General features: G+C 42.4%; 1 protein-coding gene across 2 annotated transcripts; it reads right to left on the reverse strand.

Moving 5' to 3' along the window:
- Positions 1–665: 665 nt before the first annotated feature.
- Positions 666–13,199, reverse strand: Zscan26 (zinc finger and SCAN domain containing 26). Of its 2 annotated transcripts, none has more exons than XM_021649809.2 (6): positions 13,059–13,199; positions 8,759–8,834; positions 8,589–8,648; positions 7,559–7,876; positions 7,178–7,292; positions 666–4,087 (listed from the first exon to the last, which is right to left on the reverse strand). In XM_021649809.2, the coding sequence occupies exons 2-6, from the start codon at positions 8,771–8,773 to the stop codon at positions 3,186–3,188; spliced, it is 1,410 nt and encodes a 469-aa protein (XP_021505484.1). In that variant the 5' UTR covers positions 8,774–8,834; positions 13,059–13,199; the 3' UTR covers positions 666–3,185. The 2 variants fall into 2 exon arrangements, with proteins under 2 accessions (XP_021505484.1, XP_021505485.1); XM_021649810.2 differs by having other exon boundaries at positions 8,759–8,945; positions 13,059–13,169.
- Positions 13,200–21,668: the final 8,469 nt, after the last annotated feature.

Consider the following 21,668-nt stretch of genomic DNA (forward strand, 5'->3'; position numbering starts at 1 on the left):
TTTCCTATGTGTGTGTTTGAATGCCCGGTACTGGGTAGGCCAGAGAACAAACTGGAGTCGGTTCTCTCTTGCTATGAGGGTTTGAACTCAGGCCCTTGTGAGTCTATCCCCAGAGGACCCCTACACGCTTTCTAAATTCTCAGGACATCCCCTTGTGCGTTTTGTTCAGTGAGCTTTTGAAGCGCTTATGGAAATCACAATATAATTTTGCACTTCTTCTCTAAGACAGGGTATATATATTTTTTTCCACAGCAGCTTTCAAAGAAAAAAAGTTCTGTATGTTTGTGAGCATACGCATGTGCATGTGGGTGCAGAGGCCGGAGGTCGATGCCCAGATGCACTATTACTCTCCGTATTATGTTTTAGACACGGTCTCTCACTGAATCTGGAGCTCACTGGCTGGCCAGCAAGCACTCTTCACCCCCACGAGGATTGTATCTGTGTCCTACCATCTCTACCTTTTTACATGGGTGATGGGAATCTGAACTCAGGTGCACATGCTTGTGTCACTGGCATTTCACTTGAGCCTGTCCCAGCCCCATAAAGCTTGGTTTATAAACATCGCAACAATGGTATTCCATTGTATAGGTTACAATAATTTACTTAAGATCAATAATGCAGGCTTAGGTAAGCAATACCAAAGAAAACACCATTCAAAAAGGACATTCTTTTTTTGAAGTTTTAATTTTATTCAAAAATTACTCCGAAACTTTACAACTCCTTACAGTTTACAGTACTGTCAACATCACTATTTCCATAAGAAAGTATTCTCTTTACACATCAATAATTATTTTATGCTGCTTTAAATATATTTGTTGGGTAAATACCACACACACAAACAGACAAAAAAGATAATGTGCATTTAAAATTTAGATAGTTCTCTAATGTTTAAGGGTCATGCTCTCTAATGTTTAGGATTAAAAGGTGTTAATAGAAAGGCCAGGAAAAAAAAACATCACTCTCACACAACCAGTGATGATTAATCAACACAAAGAGTATGTTCACCGGTAGAAATACAAAGCATGTTCTAAAGCAGCCTCCATTTACTGAAGGACAGCTAGCTTTCTTCTGAGGTTTAGGAATTACAAGTGATAAAACTGCCTACATGCGGGTTTTTGTATGAACATATCAAGGAGATTGATCCTATGCTATAGTTATTTGGGTGGTGCTGGGGACCTAAACATAACCTATGCCATCAGTTCTTAAGGCCACACAACTGCTGAAGTTGCAACTATAACATGCAAAGTATGGGCAAGAGGTCAAAAAGAGGTTCTTTCTGGTCTAGTCAGCCCCCTTGAGCAGCTTTCCCCAAATTTACTTAGTGAGTATATCTTGGGCCAAAACTTAGACAAAGGAAGCAGGAGAGGGTCTTGCTTTGTGCAGAACTAAAAATTTGGCTAAAAAGGGATAAAAGGTAAGATTATTATCAGAATTGCACCTAGCAGTCCTGTTCCTTCCTTATATCTGACTGGCAGCATGCTGACCAGAGTTAGACTTGGTGACTGGCCCTTGGTCAGTCTTGGACAGACTCCAGCCTTTTCTATTGGGTAAGAAAAAAATAAAGTTTATAAGTTGCTATTTACTTGTAAGCCAAGTGGAGTGAAACCAAGTTGTAATCATCACAAGAGTCTCCGCTCATCTTTCCGGAGAGGCCTAAGTTAGGCCCCTTTCTTGGAGAACCACTACCATAAGCAGTAGTTACTGACGGGCTTGGGAACAGCCCTCCACGATGACTTCTCATCACTAGCAAGACAGTCAACATGACATGATGACCACAATCACCTCTCCAAGCAGATTCTAACGGTCGGTCAATATTATTCCAAAATAATATCATTTCAAATTTGCATCATTGGTATCAAAGGGAAAAAGCCATTTTCCCCCCTGAGACATTCATTAAAGAGTGTTTTTCCAGCAGTCACTGTACTGGCACGAGAGTTGCCCACTGCTACTGCTTGGAATACTTCCACACAGTTCATTCAAACGACTCATAAAGTCTCCTGCATAGTTAAAGGAAAACTTTGATTTATAACTTGAAGCTATACTAACACGGTGGTTAAAAGGGGTAGGAAATATCAAATGCACAAGCTAATCCTGAGAGCAAAAACTAACTTTGCTTTCAGAAATGCATTCATTGATCATATGTGGGTAAAGCCACATGAAACCAGTATGTGAATTCAACAGGGAAAATGTTCAGTTAATCTATGTTAGACTCTTGGAATATATTCTCAGAGAATATAGTCATAGGTGAACTGAACATAATTTCAAGCATTATTAGATTTATATTGCGCTCATATCTTTTTAAAAATAGTTTTTGTGGAACATTTGTGTACAGAAGCCTGAGCAGCCAGAAGAGGGAATCCGATCCTGTGGAACTGGAGTTGCAGGTGGTTGCGAGATGCCATGTAGGTGCTGGGAACAGAAAAGGGATGCATCCTTTGCGAGCGCAGAATGTGTTAACTGCTGTGTCATCACTCCACTCCCTGGGACTGTTTTTCACGTGTATGATGCTTACATGTATGGGTGTACATGTGTATGGGTGCCGGTGTACTGGTAGTAACATCAGGAGCCTTCCTTGATCACTCCACCAATCGCTTTCCAAACTCTCCCACCTGAATCCTGTTTGCTGATACAGCTACTCTGGCTAGCCAGCTTGCTCTGAGGATCCCATTTCTGCCTCCTGAGGGGTGGGGCCACAGGCAGGCTACTACATCTATTTGACTTCTATATGAGTGTTGGGGATCCAAAACATTGTCTTTACACTTGCATAGCAACTGGTTTAACAACTAAACCATCTTCCCAACCCTTATTAATTTTATTTTATAGGAGCCTGTTGCTATAGTACTTCCAAAAATATCAGCTTATTCTCATTGTATAAATCTATAGGCACTTGGCTTGCTGATTTAAAAGTTTTCATTCATATATGAGGCTTAAGAGACAAATAATCAAGTACTTATCACATTAAAAGCTCTGAGAAGTCCTGTAATGAATAGTTATTTCACTCTGATCCCACTATCTAGGGTGAAATTCTTATAGTTAATTATGGCTTTATGTAAAACAAAGAGGGAAACAATGGAGGCAAATGGATTCCAATTTGGCTTCCAAGAATGATGATGCCACTGTGACTTTTTAAAAAGCTCTATTTGCTTGTCAACGTAACATTCTACTATCTCAAACAGAGGACGTCATCAAGCCAGTTTGCTCTTGTGGTGATGTCTCTGATGCTGAAAGAGCCCTGACTTCTGCCTGAAGGCTTCTTTGCATTCACTACACTGATAGGGCTTTTCTTCATTGTGGATTCTCACGTGCTGATCCAGGTGGGAGTTTAGACGGAAAGCTTTCTGACACACTGTACATTTGAATGGTTTTTCTCCAGTGTGAATCCTGTGATGTCGAATAAGGTCAGAAGTCAAACTGAAGGCTTTCCCACAGTCGTTACAGTGATGTCTTTTGGAACGACCATGGACTCTCTGATGGTGGGTGAGGAGGAGAGCTTTGCTAAAGGTTTTTCCACACTCCTTGCATTCACGGGGCTCCTCCTGACTGTGAATTTTTTGGTGTCGATTAAGATGAGAGCTGCGCCTAAAATTCTTTCCACAATGGATACACAGATAGGGTCTTTCTCCAGTATGGATTCTGAGATGTTCCAAAAGACCTGCATTCTGGCTAAAGACTTTTCCACACTCTTTGCACTGGTAAGGCTTCTCACCAAGATGGATTTTCTGGTGTCTGATGAGGTGTGAACTCCTCTGAAAGACTTTTCCACACTCCTGGCAGAGGTGACCCTTCTCTTTAGAGAGCGTTTCCTGGGCTTCAGGAGGAACAGAACTCTGACACACTACAGCTTCACTAGGCTTTTCTCTTGCATGTCCCCCTTCATGTTCAGTTAGGTCTGAGTTTTGGACAAGTCCCTCCTTAGTTACCAAGCATTGGCTGCTAGTTTTTTCCTTGGGTATGGCTGGTTGCTTTACCAAGCGCAAGTCCACACACTGGGCCTCAATGGGTTCAGACGTTGTGCAAGATGATTCCATTCTTCCATAAGAGTCAGTCCCTGCAACAAACTTTCCATTTTCAATCCTTGCCTCCTCACCTGAAACATTAAATATATATACATATATATCACTATTTCATTTTTGGTGTTCAGGGAAAGGAATCTGCAAATAGGAGGAAAGTTTTGAAGTAAGCCATGTGTACAAATTTAAAAGAATTAAGAGAACAATTTTTTATATGTATGAATGTTTCACCTGCCTGTACACATGTGCACCCCATGCAAGTAGTGCCCATGGATACCACAGAGAGGATCTAGTTCCCTGGAACTGGAGTTACAGAATGTTGTAAGCTGCAATATGGCTGCTGGGAACTTAAACTTAAGCAAAAACCAGTGCTCTCAGCAGCTGAGACATCTTTTCAGCCCTCACAAATTACAACAAAACACAACACAACACCCAAAAAGTTTGCTATGATTAAATATACATGAAGTGGTTTACAAGAAATTATGGTGTTTTTGTTTTTTTTTTTTTTTTTTTTTTTTGAGATAGGGTTTCTTTGTGTAACAGAGTCCTGGACTCTCTTTGTAGAGCAGGCTGGCCTTAAACTCACAGAGATCTACCTGCCTCCACCTCCCAAGTGCTGGTATCATAGGCATGCGCCACAATGCTCAGCTTTTCGCTTTTTTTTTTCCTGAGGTAAGGTTTTAATATGCAGAATAACCTGGCCTGACCTAAACCTGGAAAGCAGTCCCTTTGCCTCAGCACCTCAAGTCCCAAGATTACAGTCATGTGCCAGCATATCCAGCTTGACATCCAAGAAATCGTTAAACATGTTGGCTTTGGGGAAGGATAGGGGTTGTGATGATTTATTTTAAATGTCCTCAATTTTATTATGTGATATATGTCACACACACAGAAGCTACTATGCATGACTGTATATTCTTGATTGATTTGTCACATAGGGAGCAAAATCACTATAAAACTGGGTCACCTGAGGCCCATCAGATTAAAGAGGGGTGATGGTACTTTGAAAAATGAAGATGTGTTGTCACAGTGCTGATTGTATCACTGAGTAGTATGTAATCTCAGGAAATAGTTTGTCCTTACTGATACATCAACTGCACCAGGACCATAAAGCCTTGAGAATAATGCATTCACAAAACATCATGTTGACATATGAAGTGTTCCCCTCCAAGAGAAGAACAGCAGTTTCCTTAACCTACGCAAAGGCTGCAAGTTTTCCTAACCCTGAACAAGGAAGGAGACAGCAGAGGCATGTAAAGTAACTGTTATTGGCCCGTTTCAGTTGTGGTCTAGTTACTGTCCCCTTCCGCTAACCTAGGCCTAGCCCTGGAAGCTTCTAGTCTTCACATAAACTCATCTAGGCCTGGAAAGTTTTCAGCCTATGAAACTTATGGCTTAATAAGCTCAGCCTTTCCTGTTCTTACTGAGCTCCGGGCTGGCTGGTTCAACCCAGCTGTTCTGGCTTAAACTCCTCTCCCAGCTGACTTATTCAATCTGTTACCTCCCCCCCCCCCCCCGGCCTCGAATTGCTCTTCTTGGGCTCAAGCTAACTCAAGAATCTGCTCTAATCTCCTGGTTCCTCATTCTCTTGCTCATTCAGTCTTCACCTATGTTCTCTCTCTGCAAGCTGTCCCTCTATTACTGTCCCAGTAAAACTGCTTCTTCTCTCTCATTACATATATATATATATATATATATATATATATATATATATATATATATATATACAGCATTCTGCCTGCACACCAGATCTCACTCTAGATGGTTATGAGCCATCATGTGGTTGTTGGGAATTGACTCAAGACCTTCGGCAGAACAGCGAGTGTCTTAACCTCTGAGCCATCTCTCCAGCCCCTCTCATTGCCTCTTAAGTAGCTTTCCTTTCATCGCTCTTCTTTTGTGAATTGGCCCTATCCTATTCTGTCAAACCTTTCTCTGATTGGTCGCATTTTCTGCCACTCAGGTAGACGTCACTGTCAAACATGGTAGTCCCTTCTACAAGCTAACTTTACCTTCAATGCTGGGACTAAAGGCGTGTACCGCCATGCCCGGATCTAAGGTTTGCTTTACTTGAAACTGGCTCTATACCAGGCTGCTCTTGAACACAGATCTGCTTACTTCTGTCTCCTGGATTAAAGGTGTGTTTGTATTCCAACTGGATCACAGACCTACAAGATCTATGCATGTGATCTCTTGCCAGAACAGCCATGTTTGGAATTAAAAAATTCTTCTACAGAGGTCAGTTTTGGAAAGAACACCCAGTCATTAGCAGATTTGTTTACTCAAGGTCAAGAGCTGAAACAGATCAGGGCACAAAACAAAACCTGACCCTTTAACTATGGAAAGAAAAAAAGAAGCCAGAAACTGTTAAGATAACGTAACATGAGAGCACAGATGGGGAAAGTGACCCAGACTCAGAGGAAGGATAAAGGGGGTGAATAGGGGAGCTGGGGAAGCAGGAAAACTGGAAGGAGAAATGAAATGGGGCATGATAGAAGGGCCTACACTTGGGAAGCACAGGACAACTTGTTATTAAACTTGGGGGGGGTCTCTTTCTTCTTTCCTCCCCAAGTGGCCACAGTGTTTCACATGTGAAAAAAATAAAATAGTATTAACCAGTTAACTCAGGGTTTTAAGTCAGGGGAAACATTAATACATTTGTATTTAAATAAAAGAAGGTAAGTAACTTAATGCAAGTATCAAGAAGCTGGTCTACACAGTTATAGGTGAAATCAGCAAAGGCTACACAGGAAGACTCTTGTTTCAAGAAAAGAAAAAGACACTAATTGTAAGAAATAGGGCAGTAACACAGGAGAGCCAAAGAGACTGATCTTAACTCTCCTACCCCCATCACTGCCATTTATGGTGATTTGAAGGAGATAAGAGAATGCATAAGGGACTCATGCCTGAGATTCTTTGCCTTAGCTAAGAGCAGCAGGTAGGTCTAGATCCACTTGGTGTGCTGTTCATTTAAGTTGTTTAGAGTGGCTGATCTTTCAAATCTTGACTGTGCTACTGACTAAGCCTACTGCATATGCAAAAAACCTGACTAGTGAGGCTACAGTGTAGGCTGTATATATAAATTACACGGCAACAGACCTAACAAAACCAAGAAAATGCCAAGGGTGCCATAACTCAAATGCAAAAGGATGCTAATTAGTTCTTACCCGTCTCCTCAGGCATCTGGACCTCATGCTCAGACAGGACCAGCTGCTCCTGTGCTTCTCTGTGAGAAGCTATCTCTCCAACCAGCACAGTCGGTCTGGTTCTTTGGGCTAAGTCCTAGAGATAAGAACAGATAATTAGGAAACTGGTTTACAAAAAAACCACTTCAGTGTTAGAAAAGAGAACAAAGAGAAACTTTAAAGAGGCTAAGAAAGAGGCAGAAGAGTGGAGAGCCTCCTCACACCAGGGGATGTCAAGGGTGAGGTGAAGCTGAAACTGACCAGCAGTGAGCAGTGCCCCTCCCACTGCTGTGCCGATGTCCACCTATGCGACCTCGGGGCTCACTTCTTACTTTCCTGCAAATGGGCACCTGTACCCCTTACCTTCTGCTGTCCTGCTTCTCCACGGTGCAGCTGCAAATCTTCCAGTATTCCCACCAGTTCCTCCCCAGTCTCTGGGTGGCGCTCGAGCACCTGGACCAGCAGATCTCCTGGCAGGATGGTCAGGAACTGCTCCAGCACCAGCAGCTCCAGGATCTGCTCCTTGCTGTGGGTCTCAGGCCGCAGCCACTGTCTGCAGAGCTCCCTGAGTCGGCGTAAAACCTCTCGAGGTCCAGTGCTTTCCTCATAGCGCAGCTGCCTGAACTGTTTGCACAATGGCTCCTGCACAAGGCCATTTCTTTTTCCTTGAACTTTGAATCCCTGTTCCCAAGTACAGTAGTTTTAACAGTGGCTTAAAGCAGTCTTGGATCTCTAACTATAACTCCTTTGCTACCTTAAACTTGAGTCTCCTTTCTACTCAACTCTGCACATATACCCTACGCATTTGAGAAATGTCTCTCTGAAAACTGGCAATCAAAGCTTGACAGTTTGCCTAGCCTTGCTAGTAGCCCCACTTCTCACTACATAGCTCTAGCTGGCCTGGAATTTGGAATATAGACCAGGCTGGCCTCACAGAGATCTACCTGCCACTGAGTGCTGGGATTAAAGTCCTATACCACCACACACAACTTCTAGCCCCTTTTAAGACTAATGTCACCAAGAAAAGAATAACTAAGTTATTCTTAAGACACCAAGAACTCTGTAGACAGATCAACCATGATGCGATCAACAGGCACCAGCACTAAATAATGACTGGCTAGTTTGTCCAAGACAGACTGACTGACAAGAACTGTTATGTGCTCCTCTTCCTCACAGCTTTTGTCCTTCCCCTGTTTAATCCTGAAGTTCTTGCCAGGGCCCTGAAGACAGGGCTCAGGACAGTCTTCCTGTTTCTTCCCAACATGGATTCCTATCTTATTTCACCACCACTCATCTCTCTCATTGGACTGAGTGACAAGTCACTAAATTTCATCTGCTAGGGCCCCCATGGTCAGACCTCCGATACCATGAACAGTAGTGATTTTCTCATTACCTGAAGCTCCTCCTTCAGATTCAGGGGAGCGAAAGAGTATGCACGATTGTGAGGGTGGATCTGGGAAGAGGTACGCGTGGGAACAGAATATGATCAGAACATGTTGTTGAAAACTCTTAAAGAACTTAAAAAAATAAATAAAAATAAAAAACACGTGAATACATACTTACCAAGGCCAGTGCCATATCTTGTTTCAGGCACTTTGTCTTGGAGAACTTTCTTTTGACTGTATCCTGAGGGACACTCCTAAAAGCGTAAGTCACAGAAACAGCACTGCTAGTAGTGAGAACAGCCACAAATGACCTTTCCTTAGGGTTGTTTCCTTCTATTCATTTGTTTTCTCCAAAACAGCTATTCCTAAATATATATAAACAAAGTGAGAAAATGTTGCCACCCAATCTAGAAATAGTAATAGATTTGAAAAATTACCATTTTAAAACTCTCAAATGGTTCAGTTGAGCACCACAAATGAATGCTAAAACCAATTGGGTGCCAAGAGGGAAGAACAGAATATTCCCCATGTTAACCACCTCGCTGTGTATTAATAAAGAGAAGATAAATGTGTCTGGCAGTTGCAAATGTAACCAAATGATCAAATGTAGCAGCATCAATAGTAAGACACCAATGCCCAGTAACCTATTACCTGTGGAACACTTTTAATAATTATTATTTATCATGAATTTACTAAAGAAAATTTCTGAGAAACCCAAAACTCAGTCCATCTACAACAGGAACGGTCCAATTTTCCCAAAGCAAAAAGCAGATGTTGGGAGGTTACCGTTTTAGATTAAGGAGACACAAGTAATTGAACAGTGTGAAATCTGGTACTTCATTAAGAACAAAACATTTAAAGCCAGGCGTGGTACAACTTTATGAGGCCATCCTAATATATTTAAAAGCACTACTAGTGTTTTCTTGTGATGTGGTCTTGCTTTGTTATTCAATGAAGCATTGTATGCCTGAGCTGAAACAACCCTTGCATTCCAACCTCTCAAGTAGCTAGCATGTAAGTGGCATGACATATTAATAGAGGCTTTAAAAAGTCCAAGAAAGTGATGATTATTGGACAGAAAATATTAGGTTGGTATTGTGGTGGTTAGTTTAAATGCCACTTCTGGGCACAGGGTATGAAGATATTTCATCAAACATTATTTTGGATGTTTCTGTATTTTTGGATGAGATTTAATGTTTAAATTAATAGACTATAGACTGAGAAAAGCAGATTATCCTTCATAATGTGGCAGGCCTAGCCAGATCAGCTGAAGGTCTGAGAACAAAGGACACACCCTCCCCCAAGTAAGAGAATAAGACTTCCTCTCTAGCAGCTGTCAAGTCAGACACCAGTGCTTTCCTTCTGCCTTCAGCTCTGAACTGAGAATTCAGTTACTCTGGGTTCTAAGTCTCTTGCCTTCAGATTTGAACTAAATAATAAGCTTTTGTGGTTCGTAGGTCTTTGGCTTGTACTAGAATGAAATTATTTGCGGTTTTGTTTTTAGCTTGCTAATTCCACCCTGAAGATATTAGGTGCCACAATCACGAGGCAATCCTTAGAATAAATATTTTGACTATTTTCCTGTTTTTTTTGAAAATTAGCACTTATTAACTGTGCACACTCATTATGACGTGTCACACACATATTCTTATAAATTACTACCTCCACTCCCAATGAGCCTCTTCCCAAACAATCCTTTCAACTCTCATGCTTTAATTTTAATAAATCTTTTTTGACATCTACTGACCAAAATCAATACGAACATTTGTCCTATTTCTCTACACAACTCTAATAAAGGGGCGGAGAAGATGATCCTGTGGTTAAGAGGACAGCCTGCTCTTTCAGAGAATACAACCCTTGCTGCGGGCTCTAGTCACAGCAGCCCCAGGAGATCTGAACACCTTTCAGGCATGCAAGGATAACTCAGCGCAAATACCTGCATTTACAGAGAATTTAAAAAACAAAACAGAACAAAACTCTTTTTAAAGGCAGTAAGAACTCTGACACAGGCATAAGGAATTAGTGGTGACTCAGGTCTCAGGTCTATGATGCCAACCCAGTACACAGTAGCTTAATATCTTTGGGAGGAGCTCCAGCTACCATGACATTGTATATATATAATTAATCAAGTTCTTTTTAAAAATATATGGCCAGGTGGTGGTGATGCACGCCTTTAATCCCAGCACTGGGGAGGCAGGGGCAGGCAGATCTCTGTGAGTTCAAGGCCAGCCTAGTTTACAGAGTTCCAGGACAGCTATGGCTACACAAAGTGTCTCGTAAAACCAAATAAATGAATGAATGAATGATAACGTGTGTGGGTATTCTGCCTGCATGTCTGTCTCTATCTGTGCATGGCATGCCTGAAGAGAGACACAAGAGGATGTAGGTCTGTTGAAACTGGAGTTACCAGTGTTGGAGCTGCTATGTGGGTGCTGGCATTTGAATGGGGTCTCTGGAAGACTGGCTAGAGCTCTTAACTGCTGGGCTATCTCTCTAGCAGCCCCGAGTTCCTTTGTTTCTACAGCTTCGTATCCCTCCAATACACTCTTCTTGAATTTTCTTGATGACATGGTCTCCTACTCAGAGTACTTGAACTCAGTGGCTCTCAATCTTTCAGAGGCGACCCCTTTGGCAAAACCATATCTTAAAAAAAAAAAAAGGTATTTACGCTACAATTCATAACAGTAGCAGAATTACAGTTATGAAGAAGCCATGAAATAATTTTATGGTTGGGGGGCCACCACAATATAAGAAACCGTACTACAGGGTCCCAGCATTAGGGAGGTTGAGAACCACCGCTCTAACTGGTCTTCCCGACACCAACATATTTCCCACACTGCACTTGTGATCACCCTAAGAAGGAAATGAGGCACATCTCTCTTGTGCCTGTTGCGCAAGACTCACCATCACCATTAGGGACAAGCTTAACACATCTAACATGGTCTACATTTTTCTTATGCTTTAAAAACCAAACCTGTGATACTTTGCTCTTGGTTCCTTATGTGGAAAACCCCTCAGAATTTTTAATTCTTCTTAGTGATCAGTCATAGCTCCTGTCTCAGCACAAGCCAAAAGAGTTGTTCCACCTGTGCTTCGCTTGCTAATTCAATCTCTGCGGGAGACCTATTAAGAACTTACACCCTTATCCTACATATAAAACTTGATGTGGAGAGTTGAAGAATTTGGGAATTTACATAGTTCTCAAAGCTGATCTTCAGTTTTTTGTTGTTTTTTTTTTTTTGGGGGGGGGGCGGGCGACAGTTCGAGACAGGGTTTCTCTGTGTAGACCTAGCTGTCCTCCTGAAACTCACTCTGTAGATCAGGCTGGCCTCGAACTCAAGAGATCAGCCTGCCTCTACCTCCTGCCTGAACGCTGGGATTAAAGGCATGCACCACCACGCCCGGGCAAACCAGATCTTTTGTTAAATTTTTTTTTTTTTTTTTTTAATCCACAGACCCCAAATTTTTAATTTGTTTTTCCCTTCCCTTTTGCTTGTGTGCATCGGAGCCAGAAGCGAACGCTGTGGGCTCCACCTAGCTACAAATATCACACTCAGTCTTCACTTTCCGCCAGAAATCCTGCCAGTTTTTCTTTCTCCCAAGGGTCGTATTCTGTAGCCACTAACGGCAATCCTCCTGCCTCGGTTTCCCAAGTGCTAGATTTATAGAAATTAGCCACCACGTTCAGACGCAGGTTTTTAATTACATCCAACTTTGAATTATTCTTGATTTCATTCTGCCCATTTCATAATACTCCCATCATGACTTTCCAACTGCAAGTGCTTTAAAACGTCAGATTATGTATTTCACCCTAAAACCAAGTTCCACACACACACACACACACACACACACACACACACCTTGTCCACACACTTATTCTGGCAATCTCACTCACAGCGCACGAAGCGAAACACCTTGGTGACGTTATTCCCTAAGACAGACAGACAAGCTCCAGCTTTAGCTCTGTTTTCGCTGTTCTCTCACGAATGCCTCTTAGAGCCGCCCGCGTCTACCCATCGTCTTCGGATTTCCTATTTACCTACAGTGGAAACTGATTAAACAGGCAGCAGAAGCCGTGCGTGGTAGCGCCAGCCTACGAGCTCAGAGCTTGGGGGGTGGCAGAAGGAGAAACTGGACTTCCAATCCGGGGTATCCTCCGCCAAAAGAGCGAGGCCAATACGGGCTTCATGAAACGAGCCCCTTCCCCCCCCCCAAAAAAAAAGAATCTACAACAAACTAAAACCAACCGAACGCAGGCTCACGTCTGCAATCTCAGCATCGGGATGCTAAAGCAGGAGGCCAGTCGGGAGTCTGAGCTCAGCCTGAGCCACACAGCGCGTTCCAGGATTAGCTTGCGCAGCACCAAAGTGTCTCCACAACTACGTCCTCCGCTTCGTCCCTCTCCCGTGCCCAAGAGCAGCAGCCCCGCACCCGCTTCGGGTCCTCCCAGCCCCGAGGTGTGGAGCGCGTCTGTATACCTGCCGGACACGGTGCTCAGGGGTCCAAGGGTTGCGGTTCTCACTCCGCTGGAACACGACCGCCCCGCGTCCTCTCGCCCCGGCCGCAGGGTCAGTCACGTGTCTCTCAGTGTCGGCGTTCCAGCCCAGTAGCTTCCGGCTCCACTCTAGGACGGTGGGAGGACCACGACTCCACTCGGTGGTGTGTTGGCTGCGTCTAAGCTGAAACATTTTGTTTACATAAAACAGACCCTTTCATTTTGACTGTTTCCACACACAGCCGTCATGTCTATCACTAGAATTACAAAGCTCTCCCTGTAACTACAGACACCAACAGAGGCAGGAACTGAAGCTAAGTGGGGCTTTAGCTAAAAGCTGGCGTGAAGTTCCAAAGACTCCTATCTGTGCCTCCCCCTTGTTTGCAGCCAAGAGCGCTTAGTCTGATTAATATCCGGTGGCATCAAAAGTGAGTTCTGCAGTACCTTAGGCCAGTGGGGTGTAAGCTCAGTACAAACGCGGCATTAAGATGGTTTGTGTGCAGATTAACCCAGAACAAACAGATCGTTACTAGGCTTTAAGTGCACAGTCCTTTGTATACTGTCTAATACAAAGTCCCCTACTATCCTCACCTCCCCTGTCATTCCCCACTGTTACCCATTGACTTTAATGAACAGGCTATTTATCATGATCCAATCATCTGAGTGAGAACTCCAGAAAGGCCTCCAACTCGTTCATGAACCCGTACCTGAGAAGACTTTTGCATGCTTGGAATTCCCACGGTATGAACAGATGTCAAATGCCCTTTTAAAGCTTCAGAAACCCATAAATATTCCTGGGTCCATTCAGAACTTCAGAAAAGGGCTTAGCCGTGAAATCAAAATTTGAGGTCAAATTCTACAGTAGTCTGTCATACCTAGGAATATTTTCAGTTCTCTGAGAATTACAATGCTTTTTTCCATTTGTCTAATTGTCCTCCCCTTTCTAGGTTGGAAGAGTGAAACCAATATTTCTTAGCCTGCTGACAGATTTTAGCCTTGCCAGCTAACAGTTCTGGTAAATGGCTTAAAGTCTCCTACTTTCCAGTTATCAGAAAGTGTTGGGAGACACTGGTCTGCTTTGATATTTAGATGTCAGCGGAAAGACTGCTTTCATCCAGGCCTGCACTGGAGTCAGTGATAAGTCACCAAGTCATCTCCTTTTGTTTGAGACAGCGGGTGGGATGTCTTGTCAAGGTCACACCTTTTGCTTGACTTCCTTGTGAATTCACTCATTGTGCTGAGGTGCTTTTGCTCTGACTTAAAAGGAGTCTGGAATAAAGCAAGCTTCCGATAGAGCCTCTCAGAAAGGCCCCATGTGTTGTGTGTTGGTTTATTAATTTCAATCCTCACTCCCGACTTAAGAACTGTTCAATTCTGCGGGCAGGCTCCGACAAGAAAGTCACTGATATTCTGCTGTAACACGTCCCCTTTCAATGTTAGAGCTTTTAAATCTTAACCCAGAGAAATGGTCCAGAGGTTAAGAGCCCTTGCTGCTCTTCTAGAGGACCCAGTTCACAACAGTTTGGTCCTCAGCTTACAACAGGCCGAAACTCCAGCTGCAGGAGATCCAGTGGTTCTTCTGACCTCCCGTGGTCACACACACACACACACACACACACACACACACACACACTCACACACACACACACTCACACACTTTAGAAAGAAAACTGGCACGTCTTGATCATCTCTCCAAAGATCATTGAATTCTAAATTGTAAATCCCACCCTCAGGTCACCTAATCTCCAAGTTCTAGCAGCTGTAGAGTTTAGAGTTGTAAACTGTTAAGTCGGGTTCCTGCCACTCAAAGATCAAAAGTATCCTTCAAGTCCAATAACAAAAACCTGAGCAGTCTCAGGGAATGCGGTTCACCAGACTGCAATGGCTGAGTGCACAGCTTACAAAATGTCATGAATTGCCTGCAGGTCTTATGTAAATACGCTCCTGAGAGTAGAGCTTCTCTCTTAGAAACACTAATGGTGATGTGTGGCTATATTGCTGATAAGTCCTAGTTCAAAAAGGAACCTAATAAATCCTTTCAATAAAATCTGAATTACCAGACAGATTCCTTCTCTTTCCCGTTGAGCCTTAGTTAGCAATTCAGATGCCCAGAACTCGGGATTTATTCCAGTTGGGACCTCACCAGGCCATACCTAGCAGACCCTTCTTTCAAAATGAATTACTAGGTATGCTCTAAGAGCAGCGGATCCTAACCTGTGGGTTGTGACTCCTTTAACAAACCCTCTATCTCCAAGAATATTTACATTATTATTTATAACAGCAGCAACATTACAGGTATGAAGTAGCAATGAAAATAATTTTATGGTTGGGAATCACCACAACATGAGGGACTGTGTTAAGGGGATAGCATTAGGAAGGTTGAGAACCACTGTTCCTGAGGAACTTGCAGATACTGCTGCTGACTTCTGTGAAATTTTTTTGATTACCAATATTTGGTGGTATCTGGGATTTTGGACTATGGAGGAATCTGTGAGTCAACCAGCTTCCTGGGTAACCAAAGCTGTCAGTTTTCTTTCTTTCTGGCCTTGTTTCATAGCCTCCCTCCCCCTCATGGTTGACTTTCCAATAGTCTTGTTGAAGATCTTTAGAACTGCTTCAGATTATTGTTTTTTAATGTGTGTGTAGGTGTTTTGTTTGGATGCCTGTGTATCTCTTAGAAGATAACCTCCTGGTTGTTACATACTATTTACAACTTGAAAGGGTTCATGCCCACACTCTCTTCTACCTTCTGTAATTTCTTTCTGAAGTCAGGGATACTTTTGTGAAAGATACATCAGAGTCACCCAGGGCTTCAGGATCCATACTGACAATTTCTGATACAATTCAAAAGAATTGCTTCAAGAATTTGGATGGTCTTTATTGGATTTTTGTTGTACTTACAGGACCATGTGCAGTCCTAAATTTGGGGCCCCTTTCTAAGTCCTTTGGGACTTAGATACATTTCCAGATGTTGCTACCCAACTAATTTTGAATTCCAGTTGTCTACGAGCCTGGTGGCTAGAGAAAGGGTCCTGGGACCCAGTTTCTTCTCTGACCTTACTCAGTACCAGCCCCCCACAAGCCTGGTGAAGAAGACACACAGGGCCTGAGAGCCTGTTACTGAAAAGTAACAAAACGGGGCTAAGGAAATCAGCCCCTCTTGTGGGGTCATCCTAGTAAAATGTCCCTGAGTCTTTCCAACTCAGGAGGTCAAAGGTAAAAAGGGGAGTGAAGGCCCAGTAATACCCCAGTGGCTGTTCATCTTGGCCTACCCCCAGAGGGATATTTTTAAATTTTTACAGCATTTATTGTGTTTTATACAATTGTTTGTATATGTGTGTGCACACGTGAGCCACAGCATGCATATGGAGGTCAGAGGACAACGTGCAGAGTCCATTATGTCTTCCTACTATGTGAAGAATCAGCTCAGGATTGCAGGCTTGCTGGCAAATGAAATCAGTGGGGATAATTTTCAAACAGCCAAAGATGAATCTACCGGGTACTACCCCGCACTGCCACTCATACCGCCACACCATAGCAGCGCTTTCTGTCCTTTTCTCTACTTCTATAGTACAGCAATGTTTCAGTCACTATTCTGAGTGTGTGTGTGCGTGAACATATTGAGGGCAGAGGTCACCCTCAGATGTTGTTCTTCAGGAGCTGCCTACTTTGATTTTTGAAACAGGGTCTGTAACCAGGTCCGGGGGTTTGCCAGCTAAGCTGGGCAGTCTGGCAGTGAGCATCAGGGATCTGTCTCCTGCGTGCTGGGATTTGAAAGCACATGGCACATCTGGTTTTATGTCACCGCTAGGGTTGAATTTAGGTCCTGGAGATTAGGCAGCAAATACTTCATCAGCTGAACTGTTTTCCTTAGCCCCCATTACTCTGAACTTTGAGAAAGAAAGTTACTACATATTCACAAAAACAGGCATATTAATAAATAAACCTTCCAGGGGAAGGACTGGATAGATGGCCCAGTGGTAAAGAAAACAACATTGTTCTTTCAGAAAACCTGGGTTCGGTAACCAGAATCCAGCTCACAACTGCCTGTAATTCCAGTTCCAGGGGATCCAACACTCTCTTCCACCCTCCATGACTATCCACGAATACATGACATACATTCACACAAATACTTACACCCATAAATAAAAATACATCTAAAACTGAAAAAAAAAAAACAAAAAAACAAAAACAAAGCTATGGGACTGGTAATTATTATAAACAGTAAAAATCTTACAAATAAAAATCTTACAAATAAAAACCTACTAAATTTAATTCAAAGTTAAATATTAGCAAACCTGTAAATTTCTCATACAAATGGACTGATAAAGGTAGATGATTTTCACTCATGCTAAATATTTTAGTAAAACCCAGTATGCATTTCTGACCAAAAGGAGAAATATTAAAATAAGAATTGGGGGACACTTCCTATATAAAGTAAAAATAAATATTGTCAACCCAACCTTCCCTTTGATGGTAAAGTATTAAAAGCACCTCCATAAAAATCTAGCTGAACTTGTTAGATTATACAGAGATTTGTATTTTGTTTTCCAAAGACAAGATGTTGAAAGCTTCATTTCCAGCCTGCAGTATTATTGGGTTGTGTTAAAACTTTCATGAGGGGCCTAATGCAAGAGATCTAGGTCACCACGGGGATGCGTGCCCTTGAGGAATTATTAGGACCTCAGTGTTTGCTTCTTGGCTGTCATGAAGTAAGCATACCTCTGACCTGTTCCCTGCCACGATTTCCTGCCTGTCACAGGCCCCAGCCTGAAATCCCTGAACATAAGCCAGAATAAACGTTTCATACTTTCAAGTTGTCTTAGGCATTTTGTCACAGCCATGCAAAGCTAACAAATACAGAGAATTGGTGCTGAGGGGTAGACTTGATGATGTTCTGCCTGCCGCAGGCAGAAGACAAGAATTTTGATAAATTTGGGCCACTAGGATGGCTCAGGGGGGTAAAGGTACTTGTTGCCAAGCCTGACAAAACCCAATTCGAACCCACTTTTGAAAGGAAGAACAAAAGAAAAACTTGTATGCACAACATATACATATCAAAGAAATAAATATAAAAAATCAAAAAAGAAAATTTCCAAATCTAGTGTTTTAAAGAAGTTGTGACCCTTTGCTGCCTGAATGCTAGTATTGCATGTATGTACCAGGCCCAGTTCTTACCAAGCTATTCATAGCTGAGGATCAGAAATCTTTCTCTGTGTTATAGATACTTAAAAAATGATTTTTTTGTATGTTTGTCTGCATGCATGTGTGCACCATGTTTGTGTCTGGTTCATGCAGAGGACAGAAGGTGGCATTGGGTCTCCTGAACTGAGGGTACAGATGCTGCGAGTATTCATGTGGGTGTTGGGAACTGAACCCAGGTCCTCTGAAAGAACTGATAGTGACCGTAACCAGAGAGCCATTTCTTCAGCCCAATGTTAGAGATATTGAAAGAAAGAAAAAAAGAAAGAAAGAAAGAAAGAAAGAAAGAAAGAAAGAAAGAAAAGGTAGGTGGTGGTGGCACACACCTTTAATGCCAGCACTCAGGAGGCAGATGCAGGCAGATCTCTAAGTTCAAGGCTAGCTTGGTCTATAGAGTGCGTTCCAGGGTAGCCTGGAATACACACAGAAACCCATGCCTTGAAACACCAAAACCAAGCAACATTAAACACACACACACACACACACACACACACACACACACACACACACAGAGAGAGAGAGAGAGAGAGAGAGAGAGAGAGCTATCATAAAATACTTTTTAGGACCCCCTTATGGGAGGGATTTTCATATTTTATAAAAGCGTATTTTTTTGTGAACCCATAAAATAATGGCCTATGAGAAAATCATGCTTCAAGTGTCCAATTGTAAGTTAATCAGCAGCAGCACTAATTTACTTCCTCTACCCCAACTAAAACTCACTTTAATTCTGGAGAGTTGATCAACTCCCTGTATCAGCCAAGTTTACTTATAACTTGATTCTAAAGTCAAGCACTTGACCCATGCCTGCAATCCCAGTTAAGGCTGGATCAGGAGGACCACTTTGAATTGGAGGCTACAGAGTGAATTCAACACTCAAAGTAAGCCTGGGCTATATAACAAAACCCTGACTCAGAAAATGGGGGAGGCTGGGTGGGAGGTGATTCTAATGATTTCTTCAAATATTAGACATTTCTGTCCTATTTTTATTCTACAACCCACAATTATGTAAATCCATAAAAAAATCACTTCAAAGAAAAAGCTGCTGTCTATTTATAGCATAGCCTCCTGAGGCAAATGGGATATACACTCAAATTACATACCTCTTTTAAGGCAGACTCGCCGGCCAGGTCCCTCTCTGATGGCGGCATCCTATGGTGAGCAAGTTGTGCGCGCAACAGAACCGCTGTGTGCACTGAGAAGCCGTGCACTTGCTCAAATGGCGCCTTTTCTCAAGTGAGAAAGACAAAGGTCTGAACAACCAAGAAGAAAGAAAAGTGACAGAGAAAGGTTAGCAGGACCGTTGATAAGTTAACTTTTTATTAGTTGGAGAGTTTTTATGATAACAAGAATGCCACAGTCCCCAAATAAAATGGCCAAATGAACACATTAAAAGGACAGCAAAATCAGAAATACTGAAAAAGATGCCTTACTCTTGAAAAGGGAAAATAATAATAATAAAAAAAGCCACTTTCACTGACCAGAAAAAAAAAGTTTTTTGAAAAAGTACAATGCTGGTGGTGATGTTGGATTATGAACTGGGGAATCTTACTAGAAAGAACCATTTTCTACTCAAAATCAAATTCACGGAGCTTAGGTTTTCACTCATAATTGTCCCAGCAAAGGCAATTTCTTAGACTCCTAGCCTTCTATTTTTTCATGCTGTGCTGCAATTTGTAATTATTTAACTTTTTTCGTTTGACCCCAGTAGATCGTACATTCTATGGTGGCAGTGGCTAAGACCAACTTACAGACTTAGCCACAGCACTTCCAACAAAGCACCGTTTTCCTCTTTACCCAACAAATATTTGTACATATGAAATACATTTCAAGGCTGGTGCTCACAGCTGATGAAAAGGAGCGACCACAACCACAGCCCACTTCTGCAAGCCTCCATAGTCCTTGCCCTTGCCTGGGGCACCAGCCTGCTGTCTCTCCTCACTCCCATGTCATGAACCAACACGTGTCATTTGGCTTGAGTTCATTTCTAGTGACATTAAATCAGAAGAGTTCCACATGCCCAGTAACACTTAAATACAATGGGAAGTGGAAAATCACTTAAAAATTAGATTTATATGTACTGGCAAAAACCCTTTTAAAGATGTACTGTTAAGTGAAAACAAAAGTCTCTACCCCTGTATATAATGAGGTATAGTTTCTAAAAAATGGAATGTGCAGATGTACAAGCTAAGCTTTCACCAATTTCCCTCAACGTCTGTTATTGAGACCTGGAACAAGTTACAACATTGAATGAAATTGTCCTTCCATACCATATTGTCCTTCAAGATTCTTGAACCCACTCCATCCTGTCAACTCTATGGGCCTGACTAGTTAGTGTTTTGATACTTGTAAAGGAAGTTTCCCACCTGAGATAAGTTAGTTTGGGTAGCGCTGAGATACTAGGGGCAGTAAATATCAACCTCCTTAAGGACAACAAAGGCCTTATTGCAGATCTGAAGTGCAGCTCACTCCGAGGTCTTCCTCAGAAACAAGAGATCTCTTCAGACACTGCAACTATCTCCTCCCTTGTGTCTTCACAAGTGTTTTCTATTTCTAGGTGGCCCCAGTCTACCCTTTGGAAGACTTAAGTGCATGGATCTTCTGCTTTTCTATCTTGATGTATGGATAAACCCTGTGTCCATTTCAAATAGGATTCAGCCAATAAAGCCAAGCTTTTATTACGAACACACACATTTTAAAATTCAAAGTTAGCACACATTTGTTGTTTATCGTGTTTGTTGAACATATTCGCAGGTAGCCACATCTTCCTTATGTAGCCGCCACACTGACCATGCCTGCAGCTCCCAGAGTAAGCTATTCTGTTCATTAGGCAACAGCACTTATTTTAGGCAAGTATGTAAAATCTTGTTAAGAGTACCACGTCAGGAATGTTCTCTTCTGGAAGTGACTTTGGAAGCCCTACTAATATGGTGCTGTGGTGAGGGTCATGGAGTACACAGCCTATGGTGTACCCATTGGGTGCTGGTACCTGAGGGTAGGTGCTCTTGGGAAACTGTGCGCAGGAGCCACACTTCTCTCACTGTGGAAATGGAATGAAAACAAGTGGAAAACAGAAAAATGGTATTGAAATGGTGGGAACAGGTAATTCTGGGAGATGTTTACTATAGTCTGCTTGGTGTAGGGACATGATTGAAGATGGGTTTGTTGCTTTGGAAAATGTGGAGGCTGCCAGTGAGCTCTTCTCTCCTACAACGGGGGAGGTAACTGTAGTTAAAGAACTTGCAGAAAATCCAGAGATTCTCAGCAAATCTTGTTTAAAAAATGCTTCACTGATAAAGATGGCACTAAATACTAAGACTCAGTGAAGAACCAAATGAGAAATACCTAAGAATCTAAAATACATGACATCTTAAACCACTGTAAAACACTTATT

This window comes from Meriones unguiculatus, chromosome 19 (genome assembly GCF_030254825.1).
Source record: "Meriones unguiculatus strain TT.TT164.6M chromosome 19, Bangor_MerUng_6.1, whole genome shotgun sequence".
Lineage (NCBI taxonomy): Eukaryota > Metazoa > Chordata > Mammalia > Rodentia > Muridae > Meriones > Meriones unguiculatus.

Bases quoted from the DNA above. Each gene is read 5' to 3' on its own strand.
- Zscan26 (XM_021649809.2), bottom strand. The intron at 7,877-8,588 runs GTAATGAGAAAA...ACTTGGGAACAG, and splicing joins ATCTGAAGGAGGAGCTTCAG to GGATTCAAAGTTCAAGGAAA. The intron at 7,293-7,558 runs GTAAGGGGTACA...TCTTATCTCTAG, and splicing joins GAGAAGCAGGACAGCAGAAG to GACTTAGCCCAAAGAACCAG.